At 48.1% G+C, this 15,580-nt stretch overlaps 7 protein-coding genes across 7 annotated transcripts; 2 read left to right on the top strand and 5 right to left on the bottom strand.

Moving 5' to 3' along the window:
- Nucleotides 1–1,754: 1,754 nt before the first annotated feature.
- N7518_006993 (uncharacterized protein) lies at nt 1,755–2,103 on the bottom strand (the record flags this gene model as incomplete). The annotated part of the gene is made up of 2 exons (XM_057187920.1): nt 1,755–1,837; nt 1,980–2,103. The coding sequence occupies 2 exons, from the start codon at nt 2,101–2,103 to the stop codon at nt 1,755–1,757; spliced, it is 207 nt and encodes a 68-aa protein (XP_057039623.1).
- Nucleotides 2,104–2,106: 3 nt separating this feature from the next.
- N7518_006992 (uncharacterized protein) lies at nt 2,107–2,280 on the bottom strand (the record flags this gene model as incomplete). Its single annotated transcript, XM_057187919.1, has 1 exon — nt 2,107–2,280. The coding sequence occupies one exon, from the start codon at nt 2,278–2,280 to the stop codon at nt 2,107–2,109; it is 174 nt and encodes a 57-aa protein (XP_057039622.1).
- Nucleotides 2,281–4,398: 2,118 nt separating this feature from the next.
- N7518_006991 (uncharacterized protein) lies at nt 4,399–6,769 on the bottom strand (the record flags this gene model as incomplete). Its single annotated transcript, XM_057187918.1, is given in 10 exon segments — nt 4,399–4,568; nt 4,608–5,013; nt 5,068–5,138; nt 5,199–5,235; nt 5,302–5,592; nt 5,800–5,904; nt 5,941–5,991; nt 6,049–6,230; nt 6,245–6,555; nt 6,579–6,769. 10 exon segments carry the CDS (start codon nt 6,767–6,769, stop codon nt 4,399–4,401), a joined length of 1,815 nt encoding a protein of 604 aa, XP_057039621.1.
- A 594-nt stretch (nt 6,770–7,363) lies between these two features.
- On the bottom strand, nt 7,364–8,347 carry N7518_006990 (uncharacterized protein; the record flags this gene model as incomplete). The annotated part of the gene is made up of 2 exons (XM_057187917.1): nt 7,364–7,492; nt 7,628–8,347. The coding sequence occupies 2 exons, from the start codon at nt 8,345–8,347 to the stop codon at nt 7,364–7,366; spliced, it is 849 nt and encodes a 282-aa protein (XP_057039620.1).
- Nucleotides 8,348–9,001: 654 nt separating this feature from the next.
- N7518_006989 (CAZyme family GT90) lies at nt 9,002–10,945 on the bottom strand (the record flags this gene model as incomplete). Its single annotated transcript, XM_057187916.1, has 1 exon — nt 9,002–10,945. One exon carries the CDS (start codon nt 10,943–10,945, stop codon nt 9,002–9,004), a length of 1,944 nt encoding a protein of 647 aa, XP_057039619.1.
- An 833-nt stretch (nt 10,946–11,778) lies between these two features.
- On the top strand, nt 11,779–13,996 carry N7518_006988 (uncharacterized protein; the record flags this gene model as incomplete). Its single annotated transcript, XM_057187915.1, has 2 exons — nt 11,779–11,984; nt 12,043–13,996. The coding sequence occupies 2 exons, from the start codon at nt 11,779–11,781 to the stop codon at nt 13,994–13,996; spliced, it is 2,160 nt and encodes a 719-aa protein (XP_057039618.1).
- Nucleotides 13,997–14,379: 383 nt separating this feature from the next.
- Nucleotides 14,380–15,550, top strand: N7518_006987 (uncharacterized protein; the record flags this gene model as incomplete). The annotated part of the gene is made up of 4 exons (XM_057187914.1): nt 14,380–14,399; nt 14,577–14,587; nt 14,656–15,335; nt 15,401–15,550. 4 exons carry the CDS (start codon nt 14,380–14,382, stop codon nt 15,548–15,550), a joined length of 861 nt encoding a protein of 286 aa, XP_057039617.1.
- Nucleotides 15,551–15,580: the final 30 nt, after the last annotated feature.

Genomic DNA, 15,580 nt, shown 5'->3' with positions numbered 1-15,580 from the left:
GATGACATGGGGCTGACTGTACTAGACATGCGCTCAACCACATCCAGCCTTACCGTGATAGGTTCCGGCTTCAAGACAATCGGCATGCTTATAACAACAGCAAACACAAACACACAAAAACACAAACAAAAAAAAACAAAAAAAAAACAAAAAAAGAAAACACCTCGAACGATTTTAATCAACCACTCCCAGTATCAACTTCATCATCCCCTTCAAGCATCAACTTCAAACAATCATCCACTTCAAGCATCAATCAACCACATTCAATCAGCCACTTCCATCATCAACTTCAAGAATCAACTTCAAACAATCATCCCCTTCAAGCATCAACTTCAACCAACCTTCAAACAAACAATCATCCACTTCCAGTATCAACTTCATACAATCATCCATTTCAAGCTCAACCTTCATACAATCATCCACTTCAAGCATCAATCAACCACATTCAAACAGCCACTTCCATCATCAACTTCAAGAATCAACCTTCAAACAATCATCCCTTTCAAGCATCAACTTCAACCAACCTTCAAACAATCATCCCCTTCAAGCATCAACTTCAAACGACATTCAAACAAGCATCAACTTCAACCAACCTTCAATCAACCATCGACATTCGACTACTGCAATGCTTCGACCTTAAAGAGGAGGAATGAAAAGAAACGGTCTTGAACGACAAGAGTCTCCGCAGGAGTGTCTCTGAAGGAGACTTCTCGTCGGGAAGAGGTTACAGCGTGTACCCATTTAAAGGAGACTCTCAAGGCCGTTTGCTGTGGTGGTAAAAAAAAATGGTCGCCTCGACAAGCAAGCATCCATATCCAAGAACCACATCCAAGAACCATATCCAAGAACCACATCCAAGAACTATATTCGATCAACTATCTACATTCAATCAACCATCCACTTCAATCAACCATCCACTTCAATCAACCATCCACTTCAATCAACCACTTCAATAATCCAACTACTACAATGCTTCGACCTTTAAGAGGAGGAATGAAAAGAAACGGTCTTGAACGACAAGAGTCTCCGCAGGAGTGTCTCTGAAGGAGACTTCTCGTCAGGAAGAGGTTACAGCGTGTACCCATTTAAAGGAGACTCTCAAGGCCGTTTGCTGTGGTGGTAAAAAAAAAGGTCACCTCGACAATCATCGATATCCAAGCTCTATCTCAATCGTCCACTTCAATCAAATATCCATACCCAAATTCCACCTCAATCATCCACTTCAATGATCCACCAATCAACTACTTACACCCGCATTTGTGAAATTCATGCGCAGGACTTTGACATGGATGCCGAGTGAGAGAGCGACTGCTAAAGATCTTCTAGAGGATCCTTGATTGAAAGACTGATGTCCTATGTATAATATTGAGACTGCTTGATAGAAACATCTCTGTTCAAAACATCTCTACCAGTACTTTTGATATATTATCATTGAATTAGGATTCCAAAGTGGGCAGAGTACGTAGCGAATTAAGACTAAGACAGCATTCACCCACGGTTTCTATGCATAGCCATTGTCCGTCGAACTACAGCAAAAAAGAAGAAGATTATTCCAAATACCACAAATTATCAAAGACAAAAAAGTAGTGCATCATCCGTGAATCGAACACGGGCCTCGTCGATGGCAACGACGAATTCTACCACTAGACCAATGATGCTAGTTCATGTGTGGAGACTCGGGTGTTGACTATCAATCAATCAATCAATCAATCAAAGTTCAATTAACCTGTTGCAGTCTAACTAGTTGCGTATGACTATGCAGGCGCTTCATCCAACTGAAGCAAGAACTCGAAGCCAAACGCCGAGCGGGATCTCTCCCAGAGTATACAGATAGATGCTAATTGTAAAGAGTGGAATCAGCCCATTCCCGTACCCCGTAGTCCCATAAATCCAGACCCATCCGAACCCATACATAAGAAATATCCGTATAATGATTATCGTGGGGTGCACCCCCCACCACCGGTCTCACTTTCTCTCACTTCTCTCTCTGTAAACCCTCCCCTGCCTCAGTTTCAATTGATAGTGACGTTGTCCTGGCCAGTTGATTGGCATGTTGGTCGACTCTGGCTGAGTTTCTCGTTCCATAGCATCATTTGTCGTCATTGGCTAATACCCATCGTCTTCCATACCTAGATCCATTGCCGCGAGGCCTCTCGGTTCGTCGTTGTCATCCTCCTCGATCCTAATGTGTTGAAACTGCTGGAGGAGACCTGTTCGGTGTATAAAGTTGACCACGTAGCGGGTGGCCTGCGGGTTCGACACGATCTTATTGTAATCCATCTCGTTGATCCTAATACCCCATAATTGCTCCTACAATTTCGTGCGCGGTATAATATACCGTGGACACTGTATCAGGATATGCTTTGGTGTTTGTGAGCCCTTATCACAATTACACCGGTCAGTCTCGGCTGCCTTTATCTTAAACAAGAAGTGTCGAAGTCTGATCTGCATTGTACGCATCTGAATCAAGATCGCATATTGTGGCTTCGACAGTCCTTCATATAAACGAAGGGTCTTCTTATTTGGCGCCTGCACTAAGCGCTTTGTCGGAGTGGAGGTTGTCTCCTGCTCCCACTGCTTCTCCTATCGCTCTCTGATTCGTTGGTGGACCTCTCTCTTAGCAGCTGCGGTGAGGCGGATTATCGGATTATCCGTCCTGGTTGCAACTCCTATCCCTGTACCAAGAAGCGCTGCGCTTTTTGCTTCTCTGTCGGTAAATTCATTGCTGTCCACACTAATGTGTGTAGGGATCCACCTGATAGTGACTTTGGTTGGTTGGTTTTGTGTCTGGATGGCCTGTACGTAAGTATAGATTGCAGTCAGTATGTACTGGCCAGATGGTCGCTATGGGTTTTGAACTGCCTGAATGGCAGCTTGGCTGTCAGAGAAAATGATTACTTCTTGAGCCGTCGGTTATCTGTTATTAAGATTTGAGTCTATACCCTCCTTGGTTTTGGCAAGTGCCATCTCAATGCCGCTGAGCTTGGCAGTGTATACTGTGGACTGAGAGTCTGTTCCAAGGTAACGTCTCTGCGATGTTATCTCTGGGTAATATCTGGCCGTTGATACGCTAATATGCCCTATAAACCCGCTTCTGTCTGTGAAAATCATGCTGGTACGACTGTGGTCATCGCAAGTAATATCTTTGTAAATACTATTGTGGGTTTCTAATGCTGCTTCCTGATTCTTAATAAAGTAAGGGATTGGGGCTTCCCATGGTGTAAGAATAAATGCCCGTTTTTCCTCCTATTTTTCGCTTAATTGTAGGCGTAATGGTTTCTTCTGCGCGATCGCTTTAGTCGGGGACCATCTACTGAGACTCCTTTGCGATGCTTTCCTGGTTTTCGTTGCTTTGATAATCTATGGGTAGGCCTATTGCGGGCTGGTAAGGATTCGTATGGCTGTCTCTTCGACGATTTGCTACAGTCGTAGTTTGATTGGGGTAATAAATAGTTCTGTATCTAGTGCTGCCCCTGCCGTTCCCTGGAAGGTACTGCTAATCAGGATTGCTGTACGTTTTTGGATTTTTGTGAGTTCGTTTATGAGCTTGTCGAGACCTGGTGTCGCTCTTGCAGCTGGGTAGTACCACGCAGATAGTCCCTATAGTATCTGTGGAATAATAACTGCCTGGTATACCTTCTGCATTGCGATCAATGATGACCCCTAAGTGGAACCTGAGATTCTGCGGAGTGCTTCTAGACTACTAGCTCCCTTTGCGAGCATTTTCTTGCGGTATGTCGTGAAATTGAGGTACTTATCGAGCCATATACTGAGGTATTTGGCTATATCGGTTGGTTTGAGGATTGTTGGTATTAGATCCCCTGGGATAATCACCGGCATGCTGTTATGTCCTGATGGATCATCTGGAACCTCCTAGATGTTAGCGTTTCGGGGAGGCGTTTTGCTGGTGGTGTTGGTAGTGGATTTTGGATTGTTGAAATGGATCAACTTAAATTTATCGGGTGCGAACTTGGCGGCATGTTTCCTCGCCTAAGTGCTCGCTCTCTGTAGTGCCTTCTCTAGCAATTTGATGTTTTCTTTATAGCTGTTTAACACTGCTAGAATACATATATCGTCGACCCATCTATATGCCTCGCTCTCCCTGTAGTGCAGCCCCTGTAGTGTATAGGCGCGAACTAGTGGTATATTGAAGAGTAGGAATAGGATTGGTGAGATTAGTGAACCCTGTGGGATGCTGGTTGGTGTAGGAAATTCTTCGCTTAGGTGGCTGTTAGGTAGCTTGATCCGTGTACTCCTGCTGGTAAGGAACGACTGTACCCACGGAGTGAGTGTACTGAGTCCCATTTATTGTATATTGAATAGTAGCCTCTTGTGGGAGACCATATCATATGCTCCAGCGACATCTAAGAGTAACATACTCGCTATCTTACCTTCCCCCTAGGCCTGGTGGACTCGCCTAAGGATCAACTGGATTGTATGGTCGACAGATACCCCTTTCCTTCCCCCTAGGTATATATCTGGAAGCAGGTTATGTTCCTCTACCAGCCATGTAATTTGGGTTATAACGATTGCTTCGAGGACCTTACCGAGTATATTTAGTAATGTAACTGGCTAGTATAACTTTGGAATTTGGTAGTCTTGTGGACCCGCCTTTTGTAGTGTCACTGTGACAGAGGTTTGGAAGTGCTGGGGGTTGTAGCCGCTCTGGACATAGGCGTTAAAGATCTCAGTGAGGAGTGATATAAATCGCTTCTCTGATTGTGAGCCTGGCTCTGTAAGGACTCGCCATAGTTTGTTCGGCAGTGTGTCGTATCCAGGTGCTTTGTTGGGTGGCGCCTTCTTGATTGTAGCTCTTACTTCGGTGTCGCTTACCGGTGGAAGCTGGTACTGCTCTCGGTAGCTGGCGTGGTTGTGTCGTATATCGGAGAGATCTGCTTCTGGTGGCTGTGGGAAGAATACCTTACGGAGTAGATTTACCTTATCTTCGTCTGTCTCTGTAACCCCTCCTTCCGCTGTCTTTAGTACTGGTATAGTACTCCCCTGCTGCTGGCCCTAATTTCTGGCCTATTTAGCCACTCTCTATAAACCCTGGGGGCCTTAGTCTACGGCTTCTTTAATGAAGTTCCTAAAGCCATGCCGGAGAGCGGCTTTGATCACCTTCCCCTTCTGATTCCTGGCTAGTCTGTATGTCTCCTAGTCCTCCTCACTATATATCGCGAGATACTGACGAAACATACGGCGGGAGTGCTTGATAGCCTCTCTATATTCCTTGGTCTACGATGGATTGGTGTAGGGGCTTGACCTAGCCTATGGTGTCGATTTGTGAATATCTCGTCGTACGATGTCGATTAGGTGGTCAACTGCGTTGTCGATTTGTCGGGGTGTTGTTAATGGTGGTGGTATTGGGAGGTTGTTAGCCATGAACACGTCGAATTTCTTAGTATCTATGGCCTTCCAAAGCCTTCGTCTCTGCGCCTCTGCCGGCTTTATAGGTGTGTCTATGTCGATCAGTATATGGATCGGTAGGTGATCTGAATCTGTATGACACTCTAGGGCTAGCTCGTACACTACTAATCTCTTAGTGAGATCCGGTGTACCGAAGAACAGATCAATCGTTGTCTGCTCCCCGTTCTAGTCCCTCGTGATTGCGCCAGGTTCTAGCCATAGATTGAGGTCTGCTTTGTTATAGAGCTTAATTAGTCTGTCAGAATCTATATCTTATATGGCCTCGATGCCTCCCTAGGCGGGGTGGTGGAGATTGAAATTGCCGGCAATCATCAGATGCTTCTGGCTGCGTTATCTTTGGTTATCACATAACAAGTCGTTGAGAAGGTTCACTGTGCCGGTGGTACCACACTCGTTATATATATTAAAGAAGCAGATCTTGCTAAGGCCGGCTTGGAGTCTCACTTCCTGATAAAATTCACTATGTGCATAGTGCGTCTACCCTGCCAGTTTCTTAGAGATATAAATATATACCCTTGCTCTCCCCCCTGTCTCTGTGCTAGATGGAAAGAGTAATTCGTGCGTCTGTTTCAATGGATGGTATATTGTGTCATTGTATGGGTTTTCCCATGGTTCTTATACTACAATGATGTCTGCCTTGGAGACCTCTGTCTTTGCTAGGAAATCCGCTATAACGATATCTCTCGACCGGTATGTGTTGTATTGGATGATGGTGAAAGGTGTATTATTTATTGATAACTGGTGTGTTGGTGTGCTTCTTGGTGAATTAGCGGGTTCTTCTCTCCTCCTGGATGTCTGTCCTACTAGTGAATTTCACTGATAGGGCCGATATTGTGAGGTTGACCTGATTGTTGAGGGTACGCTTGTTCTTGCCCTGGGGGCCTGGTATATGTATGGTAGTCCCCTTCGCTGTGAAGATGGTATTTTCCTTGCCTGTGGCCTTTGGCCTGCCGGCGGCTCTCTGCTTGCTTATTGACATACGTCTGTTCCCGCTGGTACGGGATAAAACTGACGGCTGGGATTTGCTGGCCGATGCCGCCGGTGCTGACGATGACGGTGTATCTAGCATTGCTACTTCTTGGTCCTCGAGGACATATGTGTTGTCCCTTGCTTACTTCTGCGCTTTGTCTGCATTTGTATCTAGTACTGACCTGAATAGGCCTTTGCTCCTGGTTATCGTTGATAGCGTCGATGCCTGGCTAGGTGCTTTTTGCCTTAGGGGCTCTAAGCGTGTCACCGGTATATAGATTGACCTTTGGAGTCCCTTCGGCAGTTGTGTCGACTGGCGGATCGATTCCCTAATTGCGCCTGCCTGGGTAGTGCTTACTGTGAAGCCGAGCATCGTAGTGTCTTCCCCCTAGACCTCCTCCTGGGCCTCCCCCTGGGCCTCCTCTCGGGGCCCCTGAGCCTCCTGTATTTCGGTATTACCTAACGATGCTGGTTCTTCGTTGCTCGCTGCTTGGGTAGAGCTTGGTGTTTTATTTGATACCTATGAGGCGGTTTATGCTCTATCTCTAGAGCTCTCCTGTGTGGAGCTTTGTGTAGTAGAAGTCCTGGAGCCGCTACCCCCTGGACTTCTGGATATAGTGGTAGCCGGTGTCCCCTGCCTGGTCTCCCTGATTGAGAGGTATGCTGGCACCCGGTGGTGCCGCTCTCTCGCCTGTGTAAGAGCCTACACCCTCTCAATCTCTCTGATGAAGTCGGGGCACCGCTTCGACCATCTGTTGTGTGTACCCCCGCAATTGGCGTACTTACGTTCACTAAGAGTTGTATCCTTTTTGCGCTGGCAGTCTCGAGAATGATGCTTCTCAGTGTAAAAGACACATTTCGTTTTGTTGGAACAGGTGTTTCCTATGTGGCCATATTTTTGGCAGTTGTGGCATTGGCGTATATGTGCAGCCCGGTCGTATAAGACTGTAGTAAGTACCTCTGAGTCCTAGAGTGTTCTAGTGTCAATGGCTTTGTTCGCAGTGTGCGGTGAGGTGAATTCCACGATCATTGAACCTGACTTTTTGCCCTCTGGAAGGACTAGCCATGAGATCTGGGTGATCTCTGCATCGTCTCCCTAGTGGAATAAGTTCTTAGTAAGCAGCTGCTTAATGATACCCTGCTTCTGGTCTCTAAGCCCTGCAGCTGAATTGATTCCGAGCGACTGTACATTGACGTCGTGGATAATAACCCCCTAGCTCGGCAGGCGTACTTCCGATCCCTTCCACAAATGCTTTACCCAGCAAGCACGGTGGCATCGCATTATCTCCGCCTCCTTTGTAGTATAGAGGCTGAGCGAGATATCCCCCGATTTCAATTGTCTCGCCGCGACAAACTTAGCCGATACCACCGTCACCCTGTGCGTAGCCTTTGCTCCCTTTACACGCGCTTTTTCGGCAAGCTTCGTGATCTCGGCTGGTGTTCGGGTACGGAACAGTTTAATGCCGTCGGAATCACCCAGTTTAACAATGATCTGACGGTCCTGGAGGAGATCGGAAGGCGATGCGGGGTTAGTTGACGCGGAGCCATGGCTGGACAAAAAGTGCGTCGGCGGCAGGGCATTTTTGACAGCGTCGACGTACGAACGAATCCGATTCGATCCGCTGGCATTGCCATTGGCATTGACATTCGAAGAAGCTATCCTCACCGCATGGATATCTTGTTTAATCTGGCTGGTCTCCTGGCGCAGCTGTTCAAATTGCTGCTTCCAGTCCTGGCCGATTGGGTTCTTAATCAGGTCTGCAGTGAGCTCCTGAATCGATTTGAGGTATTCCAATACTGGTTTCGGGACTTTGACAGAGTTGTTACTGCTGATATGATTCAGCAACTGGCGCACGTCGTAATTGGCATCCAATATGCGCTCGTTGGTGTTGGTTGCAGAGTTTTCGCGGGCCCCTGAAAGGGGCGGCCACTGGCTTCCTGGCGCCACCATAATTGCCACCAATATGAAATTGGTATCAAAAGATGGAGCCGGAAGTTATAATTAACTTGCAATTAAAATGGAGGCTGTAGCCCTTGGCGTTGTGGTGCAATTTCAAAAATGAGGTTCGCGCAAAGATATGTGAAGTTCGGGTGTTGACTATATGAGGGAAATGCTTCCTTTGTGCGATGTCGGACTCCACCCATGTCGCTGAGTGCGTTGATGTCAATTGGAATATAATGTAATAGAGTGACACTAAGATGAATGCTGGAAGTTGCTTGTCTTGTATACTTCATATCCAATAAATTATTCTTAGTGGTTATGTTGGTTGCATTATTACTGCTAAGACATATTATACCCTACATGGTATATATCAGAGATAGATTTCAACTATATGACAATGACAATACTCACGTCTGCAAGATAATAAATAGTTATACAGACAAAAAGGTAGCTGGTCATTAAGACATTAATATATGAACAGACACTTCAATGTGCAAAAAGGCAGACTCCAACCAGAGAAAGCAAAAAGATCAAGAAGATGCAAAAAGATGCAACAGAAATGCAATAGAGATGCAATAGAGATGCAACAAAAATGAAACGGAGATGCAACAGAGATGCAACAGAGATGCAACAGAAATGCAACAGAAATGGTATATAGAGAAATCATTGTTCGTCAGTGTTCCGGGGAAGAGGGTTGACGATACTAGGTAACGCCGGAGGAAAAGGATATTGATCGTCAAAGTGGTCCAGCTCACTTCCGTCGCCACTGTACCCAATGCTATCGCGGTTGTCATCAATGATGCGTCCGTACTCAAGGAGAAGGAGATAGAGATAGATGTCAAGATCCGCGTTGCGCAGCGCGTGCTGTGCCCATTCCTGACTTTGAGATGCGATCACCTCGGCCTCAAAGTCATGCTTCTGTATGTATGGTTCGCCAACTGAGAATGCATCGACGGGGGATACTTCTGGGTCGAGACCGAGGAAGTAGGTCATTAATCCGTACAGGTCATCGTAGCGATTGTCCATGGGGACGAAGTGACGCCAGGGGAAGAGTCGGGAGTCATGCCATTCTCGGAAAATAGTTGCCTTGATGCCCAGCGACTTGCTGAGCTGAAATGCGCGCCAGCGACCGGAAAAGCTGTGGCCGTCAATGTCGACGAGGTATTTTGCCTTGAACTGCTCGCTGAAGTCCTTGGGCTTTTTGTATGTCCAAACATCGTCGTAGAAAGAGCAGTTCGGGATGCAGCCCCAAGCCTCAGTGAAGCCGACATCGAAGTGGTCCAGTGAAAATTTGCTTGGGGAGAAGTTGGGATAGGTATGATACCGGCCCGGGCTGGTCTCAGAGAGGATGGAGACCGTCTCTGACCTCATATCAGTACTGTTGGTAATGTGCACAAAGCGTTGGCGATGCATATGCTGCCAATTATCCGCAATTTGAACACCCCCGGAGGTGACGCCGCGCCAGAGGAGAGTGTCCGCTTTGTCTTTCCACTTGTAATCGTGTCGCGAATTGTACAGGTACCGCTTGTCATTCATGAAATACATATTCGCGGGAAAAAGGATGTCGTTGTTCACGCTAACCTTGCACTCGCTGAAGACTGGGATCAGTTTCCTTGTGATGATATTGCTGGATGCTGAGAACAAAAACCCGTGGTTCTCCCCGAGAACGGAACCGACAGTGCATAGATCAGAGGATGCAGTAAAGTTAGTGATAAACCCACCCAAGGGCGATTTGTATAGCTTATCGGCATCCTCCACAGTGAGATTGGCATTCCGAGCAGGGGAGTCAGGATCACAGGACTCTTTGGCGAAATCCATATATAGTTTTCCAGCGATCGAGAACCAAGACGGGTCAACACGATCATCGATGGTGGAATCTTTATTATACAGGTGTTTCATGCCTGGAGTGAATTGATCCTGCGCATCGCTGGGTAAGTTTCTGGTGAGGGCCTCTGTGCGAAGGTATTCCTGGGTATCCTCGAATGTAACCATGACTCGCGGTTGATCCAAAATATTAAGCGCAATATCCATGTCCGGAAGATACCGAGCAATGCGTTTAATCGACTTTCTCAGTGTTTCAACTCTCCACCCTTCAATGGGGGAGTAAACAACCTTCTTATTGCGAATCTGCACACCTGCAATCCCGTCGCTGAATTGTAGCTTGGCTGCCATCTGTCGAATTTCCGCTGGAGGTACCGCCCAAAAAGGTCGCAGATCGCCCGTAATCTGCTCGAAGTCGTCCACGTTATGCGCATTCTTTTTGCGTGCGAACATGTACCATTCCTTGAAACCGGGAGGTGGGTGTCGTCCATATGTCTCGCGGTATTTGGCGACGGTTCGGCGGAAACTTGTCGAGCGACCATGGTCATATTCTAGCCATTTCCGGTCCGCTTCTTTCATCAGGTCGGCAATAGGGTGTTCATCGTGCGCATACTCTCCGAACACGGGGTTCGTTGTTGCGGTGAAGAGCCCCAGATTAGGGAGGCGGATCACGGAACTGTCGACCGCATGGGTGAGGAACAGGAGGTTGATGAAGCATATGGAGGTTGCTGCGCAGGCCAGTAGCAAGTAGAATGCCCTGCGGTTCCGAGGGAACGGGCGGAGCATTGAGAATTGGTTCCCAAGGTCGGGAGCTACCCAGGTAGGTTCTAGCCGCACACCAAATCTCGACAATCTTACAGGGATTATTGAAAAGAAAGCACGAAGGCTATGAAAAGGGGGTGAAGAAGGACATAATTGTAGCAAACATCTAGGAGTTGAGAAGAGGAAAGGAAAAAAGTAAGAGTGCCGCCTAAGGCCCCTTAGCCTCCCACGCCAAGGGTTTTACAAGCATCATACTAATAGAGTTCTTGGCTGGTCTTTCCAAGGTTTATTTAAAATTACATGTGGTGTTTCCTCTAAGCGAACTATAAGCAACCTATAAGCGGCCTATCAGAACAACATGGTAATATCTATCGGCAACCTTGTATAGAATATGTAGATCACCTTGCTGGAACGTGGCCGAGCAATCCGTGGACGTGCCCAATCAGGAACCCCTCGGCGGGGATGACCGAGCAGAGGCCGAGTCCAATTTGATTCGGATACGGTCGGCTCTTGGTGTATGTGAATATTGTAGGATACTAATATATCGCATATTTTAGAACTGATATATTCATAATTAATCAATGTTTTAAAGATCATTTCACGACTGATCTACAACATACAAATTAGACTAAACATTAGGGTTATTGCCCACGGGTTCTTCATGGCCCGGCGGTGAGACATTCCTGACTCGGCTCTTATGTAAGCCAGATCCTTCGAAGGCCTCAGGCACAAACCCGCAGCTCAGAGCTGTCAATGCGACTCCCACATCTTCATTACTTCTTTCGACGCGCATAATTTCTTCCATGCAGATGACGTGACCAATTACTCCTCATGGGTGACTGTCCCATTCGAAAATTATGGCTCTAAAACGTACTCGCGCCGCGCTCGAGGCCGATCTTCAAGCAGAGCAATCACCATACGCCTTCTATGGAACTCCGTTACCACCACTCGACGACGGAGTTCGCGATGATGGGTCCTTTGTGCCAATATGGAAACAGGAACTGCGGGACGAAAACGGGAGCAAGCGTCTTCATGGCGCTTTCACCGGTGGATTCAGCGCGGGGTGAATAGCCGCCTCTAAACAAACGACCCTTGGAAGGACAACCACTGACGTCTGTTAGATACTTCAACTCCGTCGGCTCGAAAGAAGGATGGACCCCTGCGACCTTTGTCTCATCGCGCCAGAACCGTGCCCAGAAGGCCGAACAGAAACGACCTGAAGATTTCATGGACGCGGACGACCTGCGAGAACAGGAAGAATCCAGACAACTACAGACCTCCGATGAATTCGCCGGCTTTGGTTCAACGGAGCTAGATGCTACACGCAGAGCGGGACTCATGGATATATTGAAAACCAGCGGAGAAACTATGGGAGTGAAGCTCTTGAAAAAGATGGGTTGGCGCGAAGGTCAAGGGATCGGACCTAAGGTGCGACGCAAGGCCAATCTGGACGAAAGCTCTGCTCCGGGTGGTTATGCGGAGGAAACATACCTTTTTGCTCCTGAGAACCCACCCATGGTTGCCTTTATTCGCAAGACCGACCGCAAAGGTCTTGGGTTTGAAGGCGAATCGCGCCTAGAGTCTCACAATGCTTTGCCGTCCATACCAGATGCCGAGGAATCCGATTCGTTCTTTGGGGGGCGATTGGCTATTCAAGGGAAAGCTCAGCTCCCAAAACCGAAGGAATCACGGCGGGGAGGACTCGGAGTTGGCCCTCTCAATGACACTGGGTCGGACGACGAGGATCCTTATTCTCTGGGTCCACAGATCTCATATAACAAGACCATTGGAGGGGATAAGAAAAAGAAGAAAAAGGTCAAACCAGAACCAACAATCGCGTCATCCAACCCACTCTTGAATTCAAAGCCCGTGTTCATATCGAAGAAGGTGGCGGCATCACGCGGAATTGGAGGTTTCAGGAAGTGCCGCGACGGGCGCCTACCGCTGGATGGATTCATTCTTGCCGATGGGATCTCGGGACTGTCGATTTCAGAGAAGAAATACGATCCTCCTGTGATACCCGAGGGCTGGAAACCAGCCAAGGAAATATCGTCAGAAAAACGAGATAAATCAAAGTATGTCTCTACAGCTGACGCCGCAAAAGCTTCGTCGCTTAATCCCACGTCCAGAGCAGCACTTCTGGGCGAGGATCAACTGCCTGGGAAGTCTATCTTTGATTATATGACCCCCGAAGCACGGGAGAAGATTGCCAAACTTACTGGCAACGCCAATTTACCTCCAGCTTTAGGAGAAAAGGCACCCAAAGGATACGAACTCCCCGAATCAAAGAAGCGCAAGGATCTTTGGGACCTCGTACCAAAACTCGACAAACAGACTGCCGCCCAGGCCCTAGCTCGGGCCGGTGGTGGGTGGCTGCCTTACCAAGAAGATGAGAAAAAGCGTGCACGCTACCAAATATTTCTCGAAGTTAGTGCCGGGGCTCGCTCTACCCTCCCAGAACGGGCGGAAGGGTCTAGCACCGATGACTGGGTTATAGAGATGCAAGAATTTTGCCGAGCTGCAGAAGTCTTCAAACCCATGTCTGGGGTTATGGCATCACGATTTACCTCCTCGTCTACCGCGCCCAAGGTTGTCTCGGATGCTCCCGACTCTACAGAATCTGGGCTCAGTAGACCCGCTGAAAAGCCGGACGATCCTGCAGTAGCAGCTGCCAAAGTTGGCATGTTCGGCCCAATGACCCGAAGCACAATCCCCTTTTACCCATCTCGTCTTTTATGCAAGCGATTTAACGTCAAACCACCGGAGAATGTGCAACTTGACCCTGAACGGCCTGGAGCCTCCAGTTCCGGACCTGGCACGCGCTTCCAGTCCGCTGGTTTCCAAGCCGAAACTGGCCCAAAACAATTGGTATCGCAGGATATCATGAACCAACTCCTCATAGACTCGTTGGGTTACCTTCCAACAGCAGATGGTCTTGATCCATCTGGTCAGCCTGTTAGTGCGGCGCCACCACCGGTAGTTATTGAACCTGAGCGCAATGATGCCCTGGAGGCAGAGCGGCCCGGCGATGCTGTCTTTAAAGCTATCTTTGGGAGTGATGACGAAGATGACTAGAATTGGTTTTATTTGTAAAATCAATGAGAATTCATGTATTTTTTTTTTCAGTTACAGTCTTGTACCTTGTACGAATTAAGCAATTGTGCTCTGTAAATCATTCAATGTTGTGGTGGTGTGACTATTGGAGTCATCCCCGCGGCATTAAATGCGCGAATGGGAGAAATTGTGGAATGTAGCCTTGTTTCTCTTTGTTTCTGTTTCATTTTCTATTTCATTTCTATTCCTTTTCCTTCAACGGTTGCCTCCTTTTCCTCGACGCCTTTGCCTCGTCCCCAGGGTTCTAACCTAGTAGGTCTGTGCTCAGCCTTCAGATCTAGTTCGCCTTAGAGCGTTGACCACTACTCCACGCCAACCCCTCTCCAACTATTTCCCCTCCTCATATGGAGATCCTTGAGTACGAGTAAGATGGTAAGAATTCAACCCCGACCATGATAACCTCAGAAATTATACCTATGCCTATATTATCATCAATAAGACAGGCTTGGCATCGAACGTCACACGACCGAAAGCCCCGGCCGTCATCTCCATACCATGCCAACCCGCAATGGCCCCATAACCATACTAACAAACTCCACAGGGCTGCTGCGCGTCAGTACTGTCGCATAATGTCGACAACCAAACCTCCCACACCCAAGAACGCATCTCACATACAACAGCCACGAGGGATACCAGTGACCGCACCACGCAACCAAGGCAACGCACGCGGCACACCGCCAGCCTCCCTCTAAACGAGCACTATAATGAGCCAGTGCGTAACCATGTGTGGTACAGTAAGCGACGGACATGGACGCGTGCGCAGCTGGACCGCGAGCGCACCGAGTTCTTCGAGACGCGCGTTACCGGCAGGCCGGAGATATGGGCCGCTGTTTCCACGGTGATATCGCTGATTCGCAACGGTGACTTGGCTACTGCGCAGGGTATTTTAGATGCGGCGGGTATTACTGTTCCCACCGGGGATCTTTGTGAGGGCTGCTACGATGAGCAAGGCGTGCTTTACAGGGTTCCACAATGTGTTGTTAGTGATCCGGAGAACATCGTTCCTTCGTCTTCGAGGACGGCTAGTGAGGATGGCGGCCCTGCTGGGTATGAGGAGGAGCAGGATGCTGGGATGCTCTCAGATAGTAAGCTCGCTGATGATGATGCGGATGCTTCCGGGGACGAGTTAATTTCGCAAGATGTTGAACGCCGCCGTGAGGAGAAGGGGAAGACGAGTGAACGGAATTTGATCCGTGTGCTTGCTCGTTTGAGTGATCGTGGAGGTCCGGATATACTGCTTTCTATTGGTAAGGGTCAGACTGTGGGATTTTTGGCGAGGAGGGTGCATCAGGAAGCCAAGGTTGGTTTTTGTTCTTATTGATCAGTTCGTTTCGTTCTCTAGAATATTGCTAATTTGTTCTTTAGCTCGAGGATGATAGGCGCGTTCGAATCGCTTACCTGGGTCACTTGCTGAATGAGCGTGAACCACTCGTTGACCAAGGGTGGAAGACTGGCCATGTTGTCAATGCTCTCGTTTCCCCTGTTAAAGACCTAAACCTTGGACACCGATCCTAGGAGACCCTTTTGACACATCGTCGGTGACCC

Source organism: Penicillium psychrosexuale (assembly GCF_028828465.1).
Source record: "Penicillium psychrosexuale strain IBT 29551 chromosome Unknown utg000004l, whole genome shotgun sequence".
In the NCBI taxonomy this organism is placed as follows: Eukaryota; Fungi; Ascomycota; class Eurotiomycetes; order Eurotiales; family Aspergillaceae; genus Penicillium; species Penicillium psychrosexuale.
This window is presented reverse-complemented; position numbering and strand designations above follow the sequence as displayed.